The sequence below is a fragment of the Capricornis sumatraensis genome, chromosome 1 (assembly GCF_032405125.1).
Source record: "Capricornis sumatraensis isolate serow.1 chromosome 1, serow.2, whole genome shotgun sequence".
NCBI classification, from domain to species: domain Eukaryota; kingdom Metazoa; phylum Chordata; class Mammalia; order Artiodactyla; family Bovidae; genus Capricornis; species Capricornis sumatraensis.
Genome location: NC_091069.1, coordinates 221595011 through 221618450, shown reverse-complemented (window position 1 = coordinate 221618450; position 23440 = coordinate 221595011). Strand labels below are relative to the sequence as shown.

At 36.0% G+C, this 23440-nt stretch overlaps 1 protein-coding gene across 6 annotated transcripts in view; it reads left to right on the top strand.

The window, feature by feature from the left end:
- Positions 1-713: 713 nt before the first annotated feature.
- The window catches only part of MBNL1 (muscleblind like splicing regulator 1), a 157405-nt gene continuing 134678 nt past the window's right edge, over positions 714-23440 (top strand). For all 6 annotated transcript variants that reach the window (XM_068972180.1, XM_068972170.1, XM_068972162.1 and 3 more), the window contains exon 1: positions 714-1693. In XM_068972180.1, the coding sequence (XP_068828281.1) occupies positions 1520-1693 (174 nt within the window). In that variant the 5' untranslated portion in view covers positions 714-1519. The remainder of the gene's footprint in view (positions 1694-23440) is intronic.

The window sequence follows — 23440 nt, the reverse complement described above, 5'->3', positions numbered from 1 at the left end:
AGAAGGAAGTGAATTGGATAGGTCAGGAGAATGTACCATTTGTAAACACCCCTTTCCTTTTTTATTCACGTGTCAGGACAGCAGGAGCAGGCTGTTCAGTGCCTGTCCCTGTGCAGAGCCAGAGGGAAAGCAGCTTGGAAGTCGGCTGCAATTTTTAAACCTTGCTTTTTATTTCTTGGTAATGATTTCAAGTGCTTGGACTTGTTTGGGAAGCTGTTTTGAAACTAACATGGTTTAGTCCACTAACTGCATGTTGGGTAAATTCAAAACCCACATGCTCGTCCTCTTGCAGTGGAATAAGTCAGATCTGATGGACATTTTCTGTGCTTATAGCATAGTAATGAACGTCTGACAGGCGCGACCTTTCATAAGACAACCCACACTATTGGCTTTCTGCCCAGAATATTGCTGCAACACTATCTGTGATTGGTTATCTCTCTATCATGCATTGCTTCACAAGGGGAAACGGCCCCTTTTTTTAATAAATCTACGATGGCTGGCTGCAATATGCCTCACTGTAAGTAGTATATGTGTGTGTGTGTGTGTGTGTGTGTGTGTGTGAGAGAGAGAGGAGAGAGAGAGAGGGAGAGAGAGGAAGGCTGGCTTGAATATGACTTAGTCTGGTAGCACATGGCAAGGTTGTGATACTGTCTTAGGACATCAGTGAAGAGCTACTTAGTAAATCTTAACCTATCTCTTTTTTCTACAGGTTGGTACTAAGAAGTGCCTTTCCTGACGTCTCTGCTGCTTGGAACCGCTTCTAGAGCAGTCTCTGCTTTTGCCTTGCTTGCTGCCAGCTAGACTGTGACGACAGCACATCCACCCTCCACCTCTAGCCCAGACACCCCCATTTCTACTTATAATCAAGAAAAAAGCTCTAAGTATCTGGCATTGCCCTAGGCTGCTTTAGTTTTAAAAGAAAAGTTTGCTGAAAAAGTAAGATATCTTCTGCCAGGAAATCAAGAAGGAAAAACAAAATCATTTTCTCGATTTTGCTCTAAACTGCTGCATCTGTCTATGCCAAACTAATCAATACCGATTGCACCACCAGACTCCACTGCAAATTCAGCTGTGAGGAGATTCCCTTTCAGACAACTTTGCTGAAAGCAGCTTGGAAATTCGGTGTCAGAGGGTCTGCCACGTTTTCATGCTTGCATTTTGGGCTCCAAATTGGCACTGGGAAGGGGTTACTGAGAGCACAAGGCTGATTCGAGGCCCTACTTTTAAACGTTCATCTACTTACGATCCTAGTATTTCTCTAAAAACCAAAACCTCTTTGAATTAACAGTTTCATGCTGTGAATTTCTAGTGGGAGATCTTTTCCTTGATATTGAGAACACAATTTTCCATGTACTTTTAAAGCAGGGAGTGGGGGAAAAGTATTTTGGAGGGGACATTTTCATCATTTTACAGTTTTATCAGTTCAGTTTTTTTTTTTTTTTGGTTGTTACTTTTTTTTTTGAAGGGGGTTGGGTTTGTTGGTTTCACTGAAAATTTTAACTACCTGTAAAATCTAAACATGGCTGTTAGTGTCACACCAATTCGGGACACAAAATGGCTAACACTGGAAGTATGTAGAGAGTTCCAAAGGGGGACTTGCTCACGGCCAGACACGGAATGTAAATTTGCACATCCTTCGAAAAGCTGCCAAGTTGAAAATGGACGAGTAATCGCCTGCTTTGATTCATTGAAAGTGAGTAAATATTATATTATTTTAAGGATACGCAATAATTGAATAAAGGGAATATGGACATGCAGTCCACTGAGTTTGGAATTATGGATTGCTTTGTTAATAATTATACGGTGTCTTCTTGTTGATGATGTTGGGGTGGGAGACTTTATTGAGAAGCAATAGAGCCAAGTCTGGCCAAACTTTGTTATGATAACTTTTATCTGTCCTTTAATGCTGTGATTTTTTTTTTCTAGAGCAGAAAGTGTGAGCCTACTTTTTTTACTTAGTACTGGCTAAGTCAGTCTAGAGAAATAGTAAATATAGATACATGTATGTGTCAGCATATGCATAGACTGTATATGGGGCTATAGCAGTGGCTAGATGGGGATGGTTTGTTTTTGCTTGTTTGAAAACGTGCTGAACAGTTGTAAAAGAAAAGCAGATTTTGTCAGCTAAACTTGGATAGACTTTTTATATTAATATTTTGACATTATAGATTTCCTTTTTATTATATGAGCATATTATTTTAAGGCCAGGAGCAATGCATTTTGTGGAAAATATAACTAGAAGTAAGGTCTGAACTGCTTTTATAGTATACTATCAGAGGCATAAACTTGGTTGAATGTGAGTTTTATAAATCAGTGGAAACTCTATAAAAAGTATTATTATTAATTGGACCTTTTTGTTTCTAAAATTCAAATGTGAAGTAATTTAGCAGTTTTTTTTCTGTTAGGTCCTGATTAGTATTACTTATTTGTAACAGTATCAGCCAGACTGTAAAACATTAGCTATTGTGGGTACCATAATACTAGCACATTCAGTTTAGTATATTTTGACATTCAAAAATGTCATTGGATTCGTATTTCAGGTATCAAGTTTGAAAGTGAGTCTTTTAAAAGATAGCATACATGTCTTTATTTTGATGTGTAAGGTCAAGACTACATATGTGAAGATTCCTAGGTACTCTCTACATACTTGGTTTAATTGAATTGCCTTTGAATATTAATATGCAGGTGTAATTCACTCTGAAACTTTGAGAAGGAGGTTGTTATCATTTTGACAGATATATAGAAGTGAAGGTTTCGTAGACATATCTTGTCTGATGCAAAAAAAAAAGGTGCTATAAAAATTTTTCTTTAATACCATAGGGGAAAATTAACTGAAGTATTTAACATAGAAGTTAACTCATATCTCACCTCAGTGTTATGAGTTAAGTTGTGAGTTAACTATTTCAGTAGATTGCTTTTTGATCAGTTCGTCCTGCTCACTTTGCTAAAGTTTTCACCAAAGACTCAAGGATATTATCTTCAAAGTAGAATACAAAAGAAAGCATTAACAACAAGAAAAATATGTTAGGTTGTTCTTAATGACATAGTTCTAAAGATCAATAAGCAAAAGTTATAAATTACCCCTGGGCCTTTTTTTCCCTCTTGTTTTGAAAGGCATCCCTGAAGGGCACATAGTAGTTTGTACCATGTGAGTGTGTCATCCTAAATTCTGCCGACTGAATTTAGGTGTAATTAGAGACTGGGACCATAAAACGAGGGGCAAAAGGCTAATTATGCTTGTCAATAACCAGCTTTGTCCGTAAGTAACCCTGTTTTGACCCAATTACTACTAAATCCAATTTTTAATCCCACAGACAGTTGATAGTGTGCTGTTAGCTGAAAAACGAAGGACATTAAACTTAGCTGTGACATTGAGTGGTTTCACAGAAGACCTGCCTCCACGGAATTTGGAAGCATTGTGAAACATTAAAATTCAGTTGCTATTTTCCCCTCTCAAAATATTTTTTTAGTTGCTACTCACTTGTGGCCACAGAACAGTCCCCCTTTGAGCAGAGCGGCAGCATTGCTTAATGACATGCTGTGTGGTTAACAGGATTCGACTGCCACATCAAGGACTTTTTCAAATAACAATTTTAAGATTTTAAATTTACTTTTGAAATGAACTCGTTATAGCAGCTAATCAGTGCAAACGTTGTCCATACTCTTTGTTCTTTCTAAGAGAAATGGAAATTTAATTTATAGCGTCTAAAATGTAGTAAAATATTTCCATTTGAATAAGAAGAAGAAAAATAAACACAAATTTATTTCTGGTGGAGCTTCATCCCCAGAATGACAGCAGCTTCTTAAGTGTTAGTGAAATGACTCTGTTAAAAATTAATTTAAAATTTTTGGAATGTGTTAGTTAGGTATTCATGTTGCAAGAACCATGTTTCATCTATATGTGTGTATGTTTGTAACTAACACATGTGATTCTTGATACAGTATTTAGAATCCTACTTTTTAGGTAGTAGTCTTCCTGTGTTTGACTTTGTGGCTAAAATAGATCAAAAACATATTTTAAAACAGTTAAAGTAATTCTGTGACTCATGCCTGAAGTTCTGAAATTTGGGAGCATTATGAGGTTTCCATGCCAGTAACCGCTGGATCATTTGTTTTGTTTCAGAGAGTAAACGGAAGGAATTTAGAAAACTTGTAATATCCTGACTTCTTTAATAAAATGTGTTCTATGTATTGCTCCAATCCATAGTCTAGCCTTTTGTGAGTTCTTGAGCCCTGAGATGGAGGTAGCCTGTGTAATCTCCTATTTTTAGCAAGTTAGGAAAGCAAACCAAATACTCTCTGAGAGGACCCTGGGAAATGGCTGTACCCTTCAGCTGTGCTGTTTCAGACTTTGGCCAGGCTCCCAGGTGACTTAGGTTTATAGCAGACTTCTACAGAGAGGAGGAGAATTCATTTCATTAAAAACAGAAGTCAAACAGTTCAAGAAAGTATTTATGTGGAAGAAATCAAATTGGCATATTCTAAAGGGAATAGGAAGAAAATCAGCTATGGTAGCATTTTAGTTGCATAGTGGTGATTTTAAAGTTTAAATAATTAACTTAGATGCATTTACTACATGAAAACATAGAGTTCTGTATCCCAGTAAATGTGTTGCTAAATAAAATTGGAATATATAATAATGAGAAATATTGCACAGAAACAAGTCACGAAATAGAAAGATAGCAATAAATAGAACAAAAGCTATAATAATGAGTACTCATTTATAAATTAAATCATGTGTCTTAAGTGCTTAATTTTTCTCACTTAATTTTGCTTTTGCACTTGCAGTATTAATTTACAACAAAGTATATTCATGTTGAGAGTTAAATTTTGTACAAATTCGAGGTTTGAGTGTTTTATTGCTTTAGGTAGTCTGAACATCAGAAAACGTGTTTTATTTAATGCTGGAGAGGGTTTTTTTTCCCTTCCCCTTATGGCTTATAAAAGGGATATCAAAAGAGAAATATGTCAAAAGGAAAATGTCCACGCTGTATGCTGCTTTTAGAATATTATGTTTCAGAAATGATTCAGAGTAGTTAATGGCAAGTTACTTTTTTTCTTTGGTAATAATTTCTTAACTAAAATTAAATAGTCGATATAAAGAAGGCCTACAGGATGTATTTCAATGTGATGCCAAGTTTTTTATATTATCAAAAAAAGTAAGCTTTCACTCATCTGGTCAGCAGAAATACACTATAGCTTATGGAATTTTTGTTTGTTCAAATATCCATTTATCTTTCAGGTGTTAGGGTGAGGGGGAATATAACCTTTAGTTTTTATTTTCTAAAAATCTAGCAAGACTCTTTTACCTCTGAAAAGTTTAGTCCCTTGTTCTCTTATCAAATTAGGCAATTTTGTTTAGGATAATTCATTGTTCATTTTACACATGTTTGTGTGTACAGTTAGCCCAGCTGATCAAATTTATCATAGACACATCAGAGACCAGATTCTACTACGAAGTGCCATGGAATCAAGTGCCAGGTAGATGCGTTTAAGGTCCCTCTGAAGACATGGCATAATATATGAAATAATAAAATTAGCCATTAGAAGACACACAGATAGGTAAACATACAGGTAAATGAACAACTAGAAAACCCAAAGTTAGAAATACAAATAAACCAAGTTTCTGGATCAAGTTTCTAGATGGTTATGTGGGGACAGGCATGAATGGACCTAGTAAAGTGGTCTCAAGCTGTTGACAGATTTTAGAAATCTTCCATTGTTAGCACAGTTTTTATCTTCAGTTTAGCTCCAAATCCTTGTGTAATCTTTCTGTGTGTCTTTTAAACCTGACAAAATGATATCTGCAAGTTTTAGGCTAAACATCTACTTTTGACTTAAAACTTTGATCTAGTAGGCTGTTAATTGGAATAACTTTTACTTAGAATTTGTTGTCATTGTCTTTTGTTAAGGGCACCTGCCATGTGATATTACAACTTTGACAGAGTATTATATTGTGTGTACATGTAACTCTGTAGGTATATATTCAGTGTGTCTTTCAGTGGCAGGTTGACAGGACTTCCTTGTTACCCTCTAATGACTTAAGAGATGAACTGACTATGAGCATAATTTGTGTAGCAATGTGTAGCATGTTAAAGTTTAAGTTAAATTTTCTAAGCAGAAACTTCACAACTTTGTAAAGAACACCCTGTAAACGTGCCAAGTGTGATGTCATCAACTCTGACACGAACCTTTCTTTAATGAAATTCTCAATAGCTGCAGCTGCTTTGGTAATACTTAAAACTTTATTCATTTACCTATTTATATTCTATGGTTTGACTTTTTTTAGAGTAACATTTTTAAAGAGGTAAAGATTTTTAAACTTCTGGACAAATTTCAAGGCATGTTTTAAATCATGATATGTAAGGCACTAATTCTGGAGCTTCTTTTTTTTTCTTCATAAGATTTTGGTACGGTTCTGTTTTTTCTTTTTTGTATTTAATCTTGTTTCATTTTTTGTGTGCGGCAAAACTAAAAACAGTTTAAACCTAAAGCAGTGTGACACTGATAATCGAGTTCAAACTTTAATTGTACTTCAGAACGTACATAAAAGTCTGATTCCACAAATGGCCTCAAAATGATTCCATGTACAAACAGGGCTGTTACTGACTGCTGTTACTGACTTGAAAAAGCCTGTGCAGCATGGGGTAAATCTTGTATTCAGGAAGTGTGTGACATGCGCCCAGTTCACGCGAGAGGTGAGAAATTGAATGTTTCTCAGACTCAGCGCAGACACCTAGGGACCTAGTTTGGGAAGCTTAAATGCTGTCATTTTCCTTGCCAAGGATAAGTAGAGGATTTCAGCTATCAACATCGCTAATCTGTTACCTTTCATGCTGAGCAATGTCTCTGCCTTCCCACAGACTTAGACAAAGCTTCTTATTTTCTTACAAAGAGATCCTATTGAGCAAATTTTGAAGTGTTTTTTTTTTTTTTTAACTTTAGCAGAAACACATTTTGTGCTTGTAGATAGGGCAGCAATTTCTATGTTAACAAGGCCAAAAATTATGTCGGTGAAAATGGGTAACTAAGTAGACGGTCTTTAATTTAGCACTGATGCTGGTTATTTTTTTAAATTAATTTATTTTTTAATTGAAGGATAATTGCTTTACAGAATATTGTTGTTTTCTGTCAAAACCTCAATATGAATCAGCCATTGGTATACATATATTCCTTCCCTCTTGAACCTTCCTCCCATCTCCCTCCCCAGATGCTGGTTAATAATATGCCAAAGCTTCGGTAAAAGCAACTGAAAAGGCTTGTTAGAAATACTTAGTTGCTTAAAGTATAACAGATTGTTAGAGTAGTGATTTCTTGGCTAATTTCACTATAAACAAGAGTAATTTTGGTGAGGACATCTTATTCCAAAATTTATTTATGATAAACTATAGAGTTTTAATACTATTTTTCCTATATAAATAACATCAAGTGCACATCACCTACAGTGTTACTTATACTCTTGTGGCACATTTTTGACATATTTAAACTTTGCGAAAGCATTTGGTTTGTTGTTAGAGATAAAACTTTCTGTATTATAAGGACTTGTTTTGAAAAATTCTAATAGTTATAACTCAAACATTATTATCTGATTGAAAGGCCTTCTCTTGAATACCTTTCAGCCTTGGCCATGTCTGATCAGTATTATTCTTGTTTTATCCCCAGGTTCTTTACAGCTTCTTACATGCCCAACATAAGAACTGTTGGTGAGATCCCTTTTTACATTTTATCTCTAGAGTCATATAGAAATCATTTAGACATTTTGTCCATAAGGAACTACATTTAACATTGAGTAACAGAGAAACCTTTCCTCTATCATGTGATGGTGGTTTAGTCATTCAGTCTTGTTAGACTCTTTGGTACCCTATGGACTATACCCCACCATGCTCCTCTGTCCATGGGATATCCCAGGCAAGAGTACTGGAGTGGGTTGCCATTTCCTTCTCCAGGGGATCTTCCAACCCAGAAATTGAACCCAGGTCTCCTGCATTGCAGGCAGAGTCTTTACTGGCTAAGCCACCAGGGAAGCCCAAGGCATAAACAGATTAAGGATTTATATTTCAGTAGGTTGTCCAGGCCTATGTGATGACTCTGCAGTCATTGGAACTTAGATTTCTTCACCCTTAGGTCCCAAGGAGCACATGTCTTCCAACCATAGGTTTATTTAAAAATTGTAAGATGGCCATTGCAGCTCCAGCCATCATTTCTGCATTCTAGGAAGCAGGAAGAGCCATGGGCAAAAAAGCCACTGCCTGGTCCACTTAGGCTCTTTTTAGCAAAAGTCTTTTAAGCTCTGCCCAGTGATTTATCCTAGTTTCTTACTGGTAGCAGGGAGGGCTGGAAACTGTATTCTTAACTGTTGCCCTGATTGAAACCATGCCTCTGGGTAGTTTAGGTAGGAGGAGGGAAATGGATATTCAGGAGGCCAGTCACTGTGATGGAGAGTTAGAGAGATTTATTTTCCTCCCAGAAAACTTCCAGAATCAATTAACCCCTCTGAAAAGCACCTGGGTATGGGAATGGTTGAAGAGAGATCACTTCTGAAGAGAAACTTGTATCTTCTTATCTTGGTAAACCTGTCATCACTTTTCCTGTCCTAGCTAATGAGAGTTGTTTTTTCTTTTTTCCCTTTCAAATCATGATGTATTTAGTCAATAAAATCTAGCATATAATAATACAAATGGATTGATTTTTACTAATGCAGAATAAAAAATTGTTTGCTTTTTTATTTTTCCTATTGCCAGTACATATTTATATGCACAGTTAAATATTTATAACTGGAATATAACAAGAATGTAAGTCATAAAAAACAGGTCTCAAATGATTTTGACAAAAGAATCTGTATTTACTCTGATCCCTGTTTCTGCTGCTTCTGGAGATATATGTTACTCTCATTTACTCTGTATGAAGCAAGATAAAATCAGTCATTATTTATTAAGAATCATTCTATGATGGTTGGTATTTTCAGTGCTTTTAATTTTTTCATAGTATTAAGTCCTCACCAATACTCTTTGAAGAGTTACCAGTATCACAGCCATTCCTCTTATGGTCACACTGAAGTATAGAGGAGTTAAGTGATGTATGTGAAGTCATTCAACCAGTAAAAGGTGAACTCCAAGCCTGGTAACCTAATTTCACTGCCTATACTTTTAACAACTTTCCTGTAAAACATTACTTCTTAATTTATATATCCACATCCCAAAGATTCAGCAAAGAAAACACCTGAACAGCAGTGCTTTAGAATAAAAATTAATGTGTCAGACAGATTTGCAGCATTGGGCCTAAAGCAATAGATACTCAAAAGTAATTCTATTTTAAGTCAACAAATGAATCAATAAGTGAACACAAAATGGCAGCAAGAATGCTGCCACCAACTTTCAGATATGTTTCTTTTAAATGTATGGCCATGTAGGAAAACATTTTGAATTAATCATCTTAAGTAAGTGGTCACTGTGTAAACCATATAGCTATCCCCCAATGTATTTTTTAAAAAAAAGCCATATTCCAAAGTTTTAATCATTTAGAAAGCATTTTCTCACAGAAGCAGTGTGGTTAAGTCATTAGTCCAACCCTGGGAAGCCTAAGTAACCTATAGGATGCTTGAGTTATAGTCCGGTACAAATAGTACCCTGGAAATTCTGATTATTTATTAAACCCAGGAGGCTCCCCAGAAGCACTGTGAATACCATCTCATCATACATCTTAAGTAATATTAGTCTCATAGACCCCCAACTGCTTTTGTTAAACACTTTCAATGGGAAAAATATATTTCAAGTTTTAGTTTGGGGCCGTGCAAATTCACCAGGGCCTAGTCCAGGAGAAGTGGCCTTTCCCAAACTCCTGGACATATTCTGCAAGCCAGTGCAGTAGGTTTTCTCAGCTCCACATTTGGCCTGCTCTGCACCAGAGCTGGCTTTCAGTAAGGCAGTGGCTCAGAATCATAGGGACTACAGACAGAGTATGGAATGAGGGTTATTCAATATTTGGGAAATACTCAACCCTTAACATTCATTGGAAGGTCTGTTTTAGAAGCTGAAGCTCCAGTAATTTGGCCAACTCATTGGAAAAGACCCTGATGCTGGGAAAGATTGAGGGCAGAAGAAGGGGGAGGCAGAGGATGAGATGGTTAGATAGCATCACCGACTCAATGGACTTGTATTTGAGCAAACTCTGGGAGAAAGTGGAGGACAGAGGAGCCTGGCATGCTGCAATCCATGGGATTGCAAAGAATTGGACACAACTTGTGACTGAACAGCGACAATGTGGAATGAGGGGCTGTAGTCTAAAGTTTCCCCAGGGTGGGAAGACTTTTTTGATACATATCTTCCAGGTAACCTTTCTTTTTTCTAAGGACTCAACCGCTTTCTTTTCAAATGTAGAGGTTTTTGGTCCTGAGTCTTCTCCACTGTGGAACTTCATGTTAATGAACAAATTTCTCCCATTCTCTCTTTTTTTTTCAAAAATTATCAAAAGCATAACTTTGTTTTTAATACCATTTCTTTCTAATTACTAGTAAAAATAGGGAAAAATAGGTGGATAGCGAAAATATCAGATTAAAAAAACATTTTTTGGCCATTGTATCACAGGATATAGTCAAGGGATCAGCAATAAAGAAGCAGATATGACAACAAAGATGTTTAGGAGGTGATAGGGGATGGGAATTTCACAGTTCAAGGAGTGTAACTTAAACACTTGCTATGTCAGAGGAAGATACTAAAAACACAGCCCTCCAGGGACAGATTGCTAAAAGGGAGACCAGTGTATTAGGTGGTGGTGGTGGGGTTCAGAGGCGAACGTCTCAATAGCAATTGGAGGGTCAGTGGAAGAGAAACTTGTGGAAGAGAAACTTAAGGAAGAGAGAGAGAAATGTCTCCAGTGGTTTATCTTTCCTTTTTCCCTCTCTTCCTTCTCACAACTACTAATTCCAAGACCACAGTTGGGAAGAGAACTAGAGAGAATCCCCAATCAGCAAGCTCCCATAGCCACAGGCCACCAGCCTGGGCCAGCTGTTCCTGCATCACTGTTGGTCTATTGGAAACCACCTATATTTTAACACCAGATCACAATTTTAGGCCCAGAAGGATTCTTCTGATGCTTTCTCAGTTTGTTCAGCAATGCTTATATATTTTAACTTGTTCGATTGAGATTCACTATTCAGATCCAAAACTGTTTTCTCAAGACTCCATAGGACCCCAGGCATCTTAAGTTAGAATTTGTTTTGGGAACACATGTAAGAATTAAAGATTTTAAAATTTAATAAAAAAAATAAATAAATAAAAAATTTAAAAAAAAAAAAAAAAAAGAATTTGTCTCTCTGCATTAAATTCAGACATAGGGTAGAGGCTTCTGGTTTTCAGAATCACTTATACTTAAGTCCGGGCTGTTCTTTTTTTTTTTTTAATATAAATTTATTTATTTTAATTGGAGGCTAATTACTTTACAATATTTTATTGGGTTTGCCATACATTGACATGAATCTGCCATGGGTGTACATGTGTTCTCAGATAGGTAAGAAGCATCTGCTATTAATAATTGACAGTAAATTATGCATGCAAAGTAAAACATGAAAAATTACAGTTAGAAAAGCTGGGAAGCTTTTCTATCATTTTCAATTTTATGCACAAGTATGGACATAGTGTTTAGGATCTGCTAGTGACAGATAAATTACATCTGTAATTCATTCTTTTCCATGTTACAGCATTCAGATGATTATTTGCTTTCAAATATCTTTGCCCATCTAATGTTCTAAAATCGTTCATAGACTGCGGATAAGTCTAGTAACATCTTCTAATCCCAGGAAGTTAACTTACCAAATGGGCCAAGTTAAAAGAAAAAAGATTTTGGAGAAAAACAGAGCCAAATTTATCATGCCCAAAATAAGATTCCTTTTTGGTAGATAACATTGCCCTTCATAAAACAATTCTCCTTTAAGGGAGGCAACTGAGAAATAAACCGTGAAGAAAAAAATAACTCAAGAATTCATTTATTTATAAAGGATCCTGTTAAGAAAGATCTGTATTCTGAATGAACCATCTTTCTTCACATTATCTCATATCTCTTCGTGACTAAGTGGAAACTAATGAAATCTAAATCTAGCTATGAGAAAAAGATTATCATCATGGTGTTATTTATTAAATTTTTTCACTATTATGAAATTTCATTGCCAGGTATTGCCTTCCATGAATCATAGCACAGTAATAAATTGAATACAAATGTACACATAAAACACCAATATATTAAAAAAAACTACAAAAACAAAAAAAAACAAACTCATCTTAAACTCAGATAAACTAAACAGTCAGATCCACATTGAAGAAGAGTCATCTGCATTACAAGTTCTTGCATGGTAGAGTCTATTTAAGTAGCTTCTCCAAAACCTTTAAACTATGACTGACATACAGTAACGACATATAACATACACATGGTAGGTTAACTATACAGAACTATAGAGAAACTATATGCTTGTATTAGTAGAATGTGTTTACATTGTAAATGACTTGTACACGATTCATCATATTCCAAAATTCAGCAAGATAAACCTGAATTCGATTGATTCTTAGGTGAGATATGCAGAAATGGTTAATTTTACTCATATGCAGAAATGGCTAATTTTACTTGCCTGACTAGATAATCATCTGTTGATTATGTAAGATGCTGGGGCTTAGAATGATTAGGTAACCTGTGCAAATTTGCACCACCAGGAAGTGGCCAAACTGGGATCCAACACAGGCAAATCCATCTTTAGAGCCTATGCTTCAACCTTCACTCTGAGTTTTAACTCATTTAAGCTGACAGTGTTATGAAGCACTGCATAGCGACTTTCGCATACAAAAATATAGTATTAATTATTAGTGAGTCTGTATATTAGAGTGACAGACATATATACTTAGGCATATTTGTTGAGAAACTGTAGTTACCTGAATTTAAGACAACTATACTTTTAAAACATGCTCACTCCCATGTTTACTTAATTCAGAAAAAAAAAAATCCCTGAATAATTGCTAATAAGGTTTTTTTTTTTTAATTTAAAATGGGAAATTATACTAAATTTTAACTGGGAGTTTGACAGCATAGGAATCTAAAACTTAATCTAAAACTTAGATCAGGAAGAGTTTTAATAATCATGCCAGACTGGAAGCAGTTTAGAAAAGCAAAATCGGCTGCTTTGGGGAAAAAAACAAACAAAAATTTCAGTACTCTTAAGACAAAGCTTGGAAGTGAAGTACAGGGCACCAAATAAAGAGGATCTTTATGATTTTGTTTACATTAAGTATACTTTCTTATTCAAGAAGTTATAATTGATATTTTTCTAATTCATAGAACCATGTGACACTATTTTGTAAACGGGTGAGAGTTCCTTCTTCATATTTCATGAGTTTCAGTGGGCATTTTTAATAATACTAAAAAAAAACTGCTTAAACTTTTCTAAAGTCTTTTAAAATTGTACTATATGAAACTGAAATCTAGATTAAACCATTCACCCACCTCTTTGACAAATTCCTATTGTAGGTCACACTTAAGTGTTTGTGCTAACTTTTAATATTGTGTTTTAAAACTTAGCTTGGAATAATGTTTTAGTAGCTAATTTAATTCTTTGTATATTTGCATAGCACTAGTGTCCAGTAAGAGGAAAGTTTTTTCACATGAATAGTTAATTTTAAAGTCACTCACAACACTGGTTTTAAGGCTTTTGAGTTATTTTTAGTTTAAATAAAAATGTCTAAATATAAGAATCACTGTTTGCGTTTTGTTCATGATGTTGTAAAAAGAGCATGTTTACACTCAGAAAAAACATGGATTTAAAAATATCAAATTTCTGGGCTTCCTGAGTATTTAGTAATTGTTAGTTTACATTGAACTGTTGAAATAAGTATCTCAAATATTAATTTCATTATATGATTTAAAATGCTCTGTGAGAGATATATAATTATTCTCCTACAGCGTTTTGACAAAAGGGAAGAGAAAACCTTTAACATCAACAGCTGGTGTTACAAGGAAGCTTTCCTTAAATGACTAGAAGCTTAATGCCTTTTGGCCATTTTCTTGAATATATCAGCTTTTTCAAACAGTTAGATATGTTTTTACCAAAACTATTCTTGATATATAAAGGAAATCAGTCCTGAATAATCATTGGAAGGACTGATGCTGAAGCTGAAGCTCCAATAGTTTGGCCAACTGATGAGAAGAGCTGACTCATTGGAAAAGACCCTGATGCTGGGAAAGATTGAAGGTGGGAGGAGAAGGGGATGGCAGAGGTTGAGATGGTTGGATGGCATCACCAACTCAATGAACATGAGTTTGAGTAAACTCTGGGAGTTGGTGATGGACAGGGAAACCTGTTGTGCTTCAGTCCATGGGGTCGCTAAGAGTCAGACACAACTGAGCAACTGAACTGAATTGATATAAATTCGCACTTGGTATATAAGTCAAACTTATTTTGTGTTTAGAACCAAATTGATCACAGGGAAAGGTGAGTGGTTTTTCTTGTCCTTTGATTTAATTTCTCTGGGCATTTTCTTCATTAGTTTGCTTTAGTGACAGGTTTTTTTGTTTTTTGTTTTTTCTTTTTTTGGTGTTTTCTGAGTGTCTAGATTGGCCTCTGAGAAGGCAATGGCACCCCACTCCAGTACTCTTGCCTGGAAAATCCTATGGATGGAGGAGCCTGGTAGGCTGCAGTCATGGGGTTGTTAAGAGTCGGACACGACTGAGTGACTTCACTTTCGCTTTTCACTTTCATGCATTGGAGAAGGAAATGGCAACCCACTCCAGTGTTCTTGCCTGGAGAATCCCAGGGACGGGGGAGCCTGGTGGGCTGCTGGCTATGGGGTCGCACAGAGTCGGACACGGCTGAAGTGACTTAGCAGCAGCAGCAGATTGGCCTCTATACTCTTTCCCTTGGGATGAAATTTACAGTAATATTTTATAACAAATCAATATTGGTGCCAGGAGTAATGTTGCCACAGATAGTTTTTACTTGGTCCCGATGCTACCCTGGAATTTTTAATCAAAGTAGCATCTGTATAATAATTGCAAAAAACCATATGCAGAAGTATATAAGTAAAAAACTTTTCATGACAGAGTAAGACCAGGTTAAGTGCCAAAACCATAAAGGCAGCTGGGTCTGGGTTTGATTCTATCAGTTGCTTCCTAGTGACTTTATGCCAATCACTTTACCTCCCTAAGTTTCAGTTTCCTCCTCTATAAAACAAGACTAATGATTCCTTCTTTGAAAGTTTGTGAGGATTGAGGGAAATCACTTACATAATGTACATCACTCCATGCAGCATTTTGAGCAGTGTAAACACTCCATACCTAGTACCTGCTCATGATGTTCTTGTCTGAATGCTGGAATATGGTCACGTTATCATCCCCTTAAAAGAAGAACTTCCCTATGTCAGAAGAGACCTCTCATTATTTTGCATATTGTGCTATAGGTACTTACTCATTTTTTGATTTAAAAATTTAAAAGCGACTTTTATCTGCATGATCACATACTAGCTTATTCATTTACCTGTTATCAAGAGAAAACACCTCTTAACCTCTAGCATGTGTGCCCCTTGACTTTAAGCTGATTGTAGTTGTTGTAGCTTGGTCACTAAGTTGTGTCTGACTCTTTTGTGAACCCATGGACTGTAGCCCTCCAGGCTTCTCTATCCATTGGATTTCTCAGACAAGAATACTGGAGTAGGTTGTCATTTCCCTCTCCAGGGGATCTTCTGAACCCAGGGATTGAACCTACATCTCCTGCATTGGCAGATGGGTTCTTTACCATTGAGCCACCAGGGAAGCCCCTTTGGGGTAAGTCATTGTTTATATCATTGTGCCTGAAAAGCCATTTCCTAAATGCAGGTATCCATGAATGAAAAAGTAGTTGTAACCATCATTCCAAATTTAATTTCATTTGACACTAATGCCTCTTTAGCTCTGTGTTAGTCTAACATGAATAATTCACATTTGATATTTCAAATGTGTATTAGTTATGTAAATTACTTCCTAGAAGACTTACCTTGGACTTTTTTCAAAAATAAAATTGATGTTTATTTAGTAAAGTACCTGTGCAGACTAGAGGGTTAAGTATTAAAGTCTGTTTTTCATGATTTGCTCTATCCCTACTTTGTTCTTTTTATATTTGTATAAACTTACTTAGTTGGTGAAACATCTACCCCTTAACGTCCTAAAAGGTGTAAAGTGAAAGTGAAAGTGAAGTCGCTCAGTCATGTCCGACTCTGCGACCCTGTGGACTGTAGCCCGCCAGGCTCCTCTGTCCATGGGATTCTCCAGACAAGAGTGCTGGAGTGGGTTGCCATTTCCTTCTCCAGGGGATCTTCCCAACCCAAGGATTGAACCCGGGTCTCCTGCATTGCAGGCAGACGCTTTATCCTCTGAGCCACCAGGGAAGCCCCTAAGGCAGCATTTATATCCAAGATATTCCATTTATCACATCCTTGTTTTTCCCCCCTTTTATATTACTCAGAATTGATAGGAGTCCCATTCTAGTCCAGGAAAATGTTCTCTTTCGCTTCAAGATATTTAAAATGTGCTGGCCTAATTCACAAGTTTGAAATTTTTCACTTTGGTTAGAAATAAGGATATATACTTTTTGCAGCAAATGGAGAGAAGTACCCCAGCTCCCTGATATTATTGTCTTTTCTGGACTGGTATAGCTTAGTGGTTTCCTGTGACTAGCTCTGGGTTTTCCTTTGCAGTTGGTGTAAATTTTGTTATATTTGGTTTCAGAATATGAGTTGTGTATTTACTGTTTGATTTATTGAGCCATGCCACTTCCTTCTTGTTAAGGCTATTGATTATTGCCCATTCTTTATGCTGTGTATTGATTTGGTATGTGGCAATGAGTTAATTGCATTACTTGATGTTAAAAGGGGATCAGATATGTTTGAAAGAGATGCTTGTAGCCTGTTTAATTGAGTTGCCTATTTAGGCTTTCAACATGTTGTGAAACAATTAAGAAAAAGTACAGGAGGACCTCTGAGGGTAGAGATCATAAAATTTGTTTTCAGCTTTTAGATGATGCCAAAAATTGTGTAGTAAGTCATTCCTGGCATTAAATGGTCAATTATATTGAGTTAGCAGATGTGTAAGTGCTAGGATTTTCCCCCTGTATTTTGTTTAAAAATGAAAGGAGCTAACACCCTTGGATGCTCGCATTTTATTGAGAAAGGATCACGTCTTTCTAAGAATGCTTTCATATTGAAACCATGTGTTATTGGGTATATGTAGAAATAACAAATGGAATGTGTATGTGTGTGTAGGTGCTAAAATTTGGGGGATATTGCAGAGAGAAAATTAAGCTAAATGAGTAAGCTGGGAATCAACTGAGGTTTTTTTTATCTACTTGTTTATTTCATGTTTCTTAGCTAAAAAATATTTGTCTATGTAAACAATAACATTTAAAATGAGGTGATATTTACTTGTTTTCCTTGACATTAATTGTTTGAATTTTCTGAACTTCAGACAGTCTATACTTAATGTGAAAAAAATTAACCTTCAGAATGAGATCATAGTACCGTGGTCCTGTAATGAATGTTACCTTTTGTTTTAGCAGCTCAATTGGCTCTAATCCATGGAAAAGTTTTTATTTCCCATCAGCTCCAAGGTAGGAGCCAAACCAAAGTTAAAGAAACATTTTCCAGCAGACAAGTTTCTACAGATACTATCAACAGTCTAAGAGTAGGCGCTTGTGCATTCACTGACTCACTCACTCACACAGACACACACAGACATGTCTTACAGAAATATTAGATTGGAAAAATATTAAAATACTGATAATGATAGTAATTCCAGGTTAATAAAGGCATTCCATATTAATCCTTCCTAGTCATATTATAGCCTCAAATTTTAAGTGTGTTTACTTTTTCAAAATTTGTTTCCTTCAGGATGATTGAAAGAGGACCACTTTCTCCCCATGTTTTTTGATCTCTAACCTTTCTGATCTCTAACCTTTTGTCACTTCTGGTTTATTTGCCTAGCATATGATTTTTGAAAAATGAAGTAATGCAAACAATTACGACTGGATTTTTGGAAATGCCTATTAAAACCCTGACCTCAAAGGACCTGCCAGTTTGGAACTTTAACAGTAGAAATGTGAAACCTCAGCACTGAAAGTAGAGAGTGTGTAAGAGATGGTGCCAGCTGGACCATTTTGCTACAAATACCTGCTAGCCCCAAACCTTTCCCTTGCTTAGTGATCCACCAGGCTAACAGTGAGTGAATGAGTGAGTGAGTGAAGTCGCTCAGTCGTGTCTGACTCTTTGCGACCCCATGGACTGTAGCCTACAAGGCTCCTCTGTCCATGGGATTTTCCAGGCAAGAGTACTGGAGTGGGTTGCCATTTCCTTCTCCAGGGGATATTCCCGACCCAGGGATTGAACCTGGGTCTCAGGAACCACTTAATTCCATGTGAGTCAAAAGCTGACATGGCATGCCTGCTGTATGCCAGGTAGCATCTTAGGTACTTTCCCAGGCTTTCTGCACAAAGCAAAAAAGACCTGGAAAGTATATGTATATATTTCCCACCTCTGCTACTTGCCCCACCATCTATATCTACTCAGCTGGAATCTCTAAACCAGGAGACATGGCCAGATACATATTTTCCAAAGCTCTGCTCCTGGTTAACAGCTAGTCTTTTAATACTACTAAGAGGTTCAGGGAGTGTAGTATTTTTTCCACGACTTCTGAATCCATATAGAAGATATATTTTTCTTCCAACAGTAAAATCATCTGAAAGTCTGCACATACTGCAGACTCTGCATACAGAGCTGACTTTGCTTTCTGATTTAGTACTGTGGATTCATTTGAGAGGACTTCCCCAGTGGCTCAGTGATAAAGAATCCGCCTACCAAGGAGGAGATGTTGAGTTAGATCCCTGGTTTGGGAAGATCCCCTGGAGGAGAAAATGGCAACCCACTCTAGTGTTCTTGCCTGGCAAATTACATGGACAGAGGAGCCTGGAGGCTACGGTCTATGAGATCTCAAAGAGTTGGACACAACTCAGCAACTAAAAAACAATAATAAATTTGAAAACGTGACTTTAAAAAAGTGAAATAACCTCACCTACTTAATGTCTTATTCATGGTTAGAACGTGAAGTGGAGTCACTTTATTTCATTAATGTCCCTGCTAGCTTTTGGATACAAAAATATTTTTTTTCTCTCTAAATAACATTCTTTATCCCTAAAAAAAAAAAAAAAGAATTGTAATTAACAAGTTTCAGTTTTGATATGTATCTTCTATTTTGTTATATCTCTTCTATTAATTACATTAAAATAGTTTTTAAAAGAATGCTACTTTTAAGCTTCTTATAATATTTATCAACAAATGTGGAGTTTCAGTGATGACCTAGTTGACCTCATAATTATTTTATTTTTGTAAAATATTTTGTATTTTTGCATATTCTGTTTCATCTCATTATCTCCAAGTAATTGCAAATATAATAATCTTGAAGTAATTCTAATATCTTGTCTTTGAATTTCTAATTGATCAGGGATTAAATGAACAAAATTTTCTTACTTTAGAGGCAGTCCTTAGGCATAGCAAATGAATAGACTAGCCTGGTAGATATAGTTTTATAAACTATCAAGACATGAAAGTGATCCTGAAAGTCCAAATGCCATTTAGAACTTCATGCATAAATTGTATGTGTTGTTCTAGGAAGCAGGGAAAATTGATGGTCAGCCTTAGCCTGTAGTATATTTTGACAGCATGAATGAGTCAAGCAAGCAATTTTCCAGACTGTTTAATAGTACAAAGTAAAGGACTTCTAAGGAAGTCATTCTTATGAGTAGCTGAAAAATATTTTTCTTAGTAACTGTTCTCTAGAAAAACAGATCACCATTGGAAGAAAAATGAAATCTGAAGTTGCCAGCATTCTGAAAGTGATTTAAACACTAAAATGTGTTTACCTTATAACAAAACTCCTTAAAAGGATACTGCTTCATACATTTCCAATTATTTAATGAATGTTGTCTTAACTTCAATAGGAAATTATTTAACACCCTAATGCACATTAACTCCATCACCTTGGCAGATTATTGGTCATTGTATTTTTTTAAACTATTTTAAAAATAAATTTCCAGTAGCACAAATAAAACTGCATCATCATAAAATTAAAGATGAAATGTTTTAAGTTTACCAAGTTGCTTGAAGTGTCTTCCACTGTGTGGTTCTAAGCTGCATTTGAGTGAAAATAGGACTTGATCATAAAGAACCCACCTGCCAATGCAGGAGACATAAGAGATGAGGGTTCGATCCCTGGGTTAGAAAGAACCCCCTGGAGGAGGCCATGGCCACCCACTCCAATATTCTTGCCTGTAGAATCCCATGGACAAAAGGGATTGGCAGGCGACAGTCCATGGGATTACAGAGAGTTGAACATGACTGATGTGACTTAGCATGTAGGCACAGGACTCGACTGGTAGAAAATCATTCATTTGTGGATTTACAGATTCTATTCTCAGTGGTTTGAAAAGATGCATTGTCCAGCAGCAACTTTTGTACCAGTGACAGTGCTTCATGTGAACTTGATGGATTCCAATCACTGGGTTTGTCATTACTACATAGATATTTGGAAGGAAAAGCCTGTAAATCTCATTTCTAAGCCATGAGTAGCTATTATGTCAATTTGAAGAACAGAAATAAAATACAGTTTAAAAAAAAAGACACCAGTCATTCACAGATTCTAGCTAGTTAAGTACCCGTGATTATTATGATTTATTAGTATCAGGTTAATATTTAAAATTTGGAAAATAACCTACTAACCTTATTTTTAGTTGTACTGTTGGAAGTGTTTCTAGCTTTTTTCAAGTAGTAATCTGAAAGAAAATTGAGATTCATCTCGGGTTCCACTTTCATTTGTACTATAGTAACACTTGGCGGGGCAAATAACTCAATAGTCATGCCTCCACTACAATTAAACTTTGTAAACATTTCAAGAATAAAAACTTAAGGTGCTAAGTTTTTCCTTGAAAATACCTGACATTTTTCTAGCCTAAATTTAAGATTTGTTTTCTCTTTACATTTTAAAAGATTGTTCATGGAATGTTCAAGGGTTTTGCATGATATTTAGACAGAATTTCTTTTATCACTTTCAACATTGACCTCCAGTGATCCATAAATTCTTTGGATTGCAGTTAGAAGAGTTTTAGAAATGATGTCTTGCAATCCACTTGCTTTTCAGATTAGGAAACTGAGGAGCCACCAGTAGGGTTAGAGTTTAATCATATTCATAAAGATCCTGAGATTGCCAGGACTCTTAAATATGACTAGTCAATTAGTTATATCAAAAACTGGAATAAGCTGTCTTCATCTTGTGGAAATAGCCTATGATACACTTGGTTGATAACCACTATTAATTAAGGTTGAGTTGGTGCTGGTAACTGCCATCAAGGTGCATTCTTGACTAACACGATGCCTTGATTACTGGCAGTATTAAAGGTTTACATCGTTTTGCTGTTTAATAGTAGATTCTCCAAAAAAAAAAAAAAAAAGGATACCTAACTTTATACCAAAATTTACTAACAAAAGGATGTATTGGATATAATTTAATATCATAAAATACACAATATCCTGTATTTTATGTTCTATATAGCCAATTGATTTTTATAGAATGATTTTTTTAGTTAAACTTTTGCATCTGAAGTCAACCTGTGGTTACAATTGACAGATGAGTTATTAGTTCTCTTTCATTTCTCTTACTCATAAGAGGCCCTTATTATACAGTGATTATCAGATGAGACATACTTCATGAATAACTTTTCTTCTCTACGTTTTCCGACCATTTTATGTATTAAAGAATAAATCACTTTATGCCTGATTTTATAGTTGTTTTTCATGTTTCTTTTTGCCACAAGATGACAAACTCCTTAAGAAGGAGAAGCTTACATTCATCACCTCTCTATGTATAGTGATTTGAATGTCCTTGGCATTCGGTGTTCAGTGAATTGAAAGCAATGTTTCTTCCTGACCATGACTAACAATTGTGAGCAGATTTTATGTGCTTTCAAATTCATTAGAGAATTTTTTTTAAATGTACTAGGACTTTTGTTGGATAGTGACATATACCTCTTTTTAAACTATTTCTCTAAGGAATCTGGCACCTTTCATTATGATAGGGCTCATCCAGTTAAATTGCTCTGGTGCCCTAATAGACTGTTTATGTTCTGTTGATGTAAATCTCTTGAGCAGGCCTTTATTTGCACTTCTGCCATGTTTTGTATGTTATCTTGTGCAGGCAGCACTTGAGGACCCGGTTGGGCTTCCTGATAACGATTGTTGTATGGACAGCCCATGTCCCAGAGGGGAATGGTAATTGGTCAGAGCAGTGGCACAATACACAGTTATTCTTGTAACAATATTAACTCGCTGTTAGTAAGAGTGATTTGTTGGGAAAGTATCACATGTAGATAGAACAGTATTAATTTATTCTTCAGAGGTTACGTGGGGAGAAGCAATACCACCAGGATACCAATATCATCACTGTTTGTTTTTCCTTTTCCTTTCACTCTGCTGAGATACTGAGAAGAGCATTGATTAATGTCGGTGTTTCTTGTGTGGGGGAACATTCTGGGGTCCAGACTGCAGCTATAACTGTCGTTTTTATTGTAGACCTAATAATAATAACAAAGACACATGATATTGTCAGTAGATCATGTGACTCTGATGCTCTTAAAATTCTCCACACTTTAATTTTAGGGAAAACCAAAAGGTTTTGTCTTCCAAGTGTGAAACCTTTATGCTGTTACAAGTCTTCAACCCAAGCAGAACAGAGAATCCAAGCTTCCCCAAAGTATAAATGCCTAGGTCCTACCACTTGTTCACTTGCTCATTATTTCTTCCCTTTAACATTTCTTTTAGGAGCTGTATGACAGGAGCTACCTTAAAAAGAACTGAGAAGTTCTAGTGAGTCAGAAGTGATCCAGACTGTGTGTCGATGCCAGTAGTCCTAGCAATTAAGTATTCGATTGAGGGGAAACCTCCATTTATCCACTTTGAAGAGGATCATCAGGAGGGATTAAAAATTTAGTACTTCAGGCTCATTAAGGGTTAGAGTGGAGTAATTATGTAGCTGGTAACAAATGCTACAGTCTCCACTTGAACAGTAAGATATGTTATTTCTTGAGACTTACTGGCCCTCTTCAAGGAGCTTCACAATTTGTAAATGTTGTCTTCTTGGAGAATAAGTTCTGCTGACCCATTATTTTAGATTTGGTGTGCCTTTTTTTTTTTTTTTGCAAAGTGTGCTTTCAGAGAAGGTAATACTCTTAAAGGAATATGGGCTCTGTAGAGTGTTTCCCTGTGGCATAAGCAATGCTTGTTGTCTTCATCAGTGAGCCTCTTCATACAGGGCTCAAAAGAGAACACCCTCCTACTACATTTACTGTGTTTATTGATGATTATGCTGCTAGTTTAATTTCCTAATCTTGCAAGTT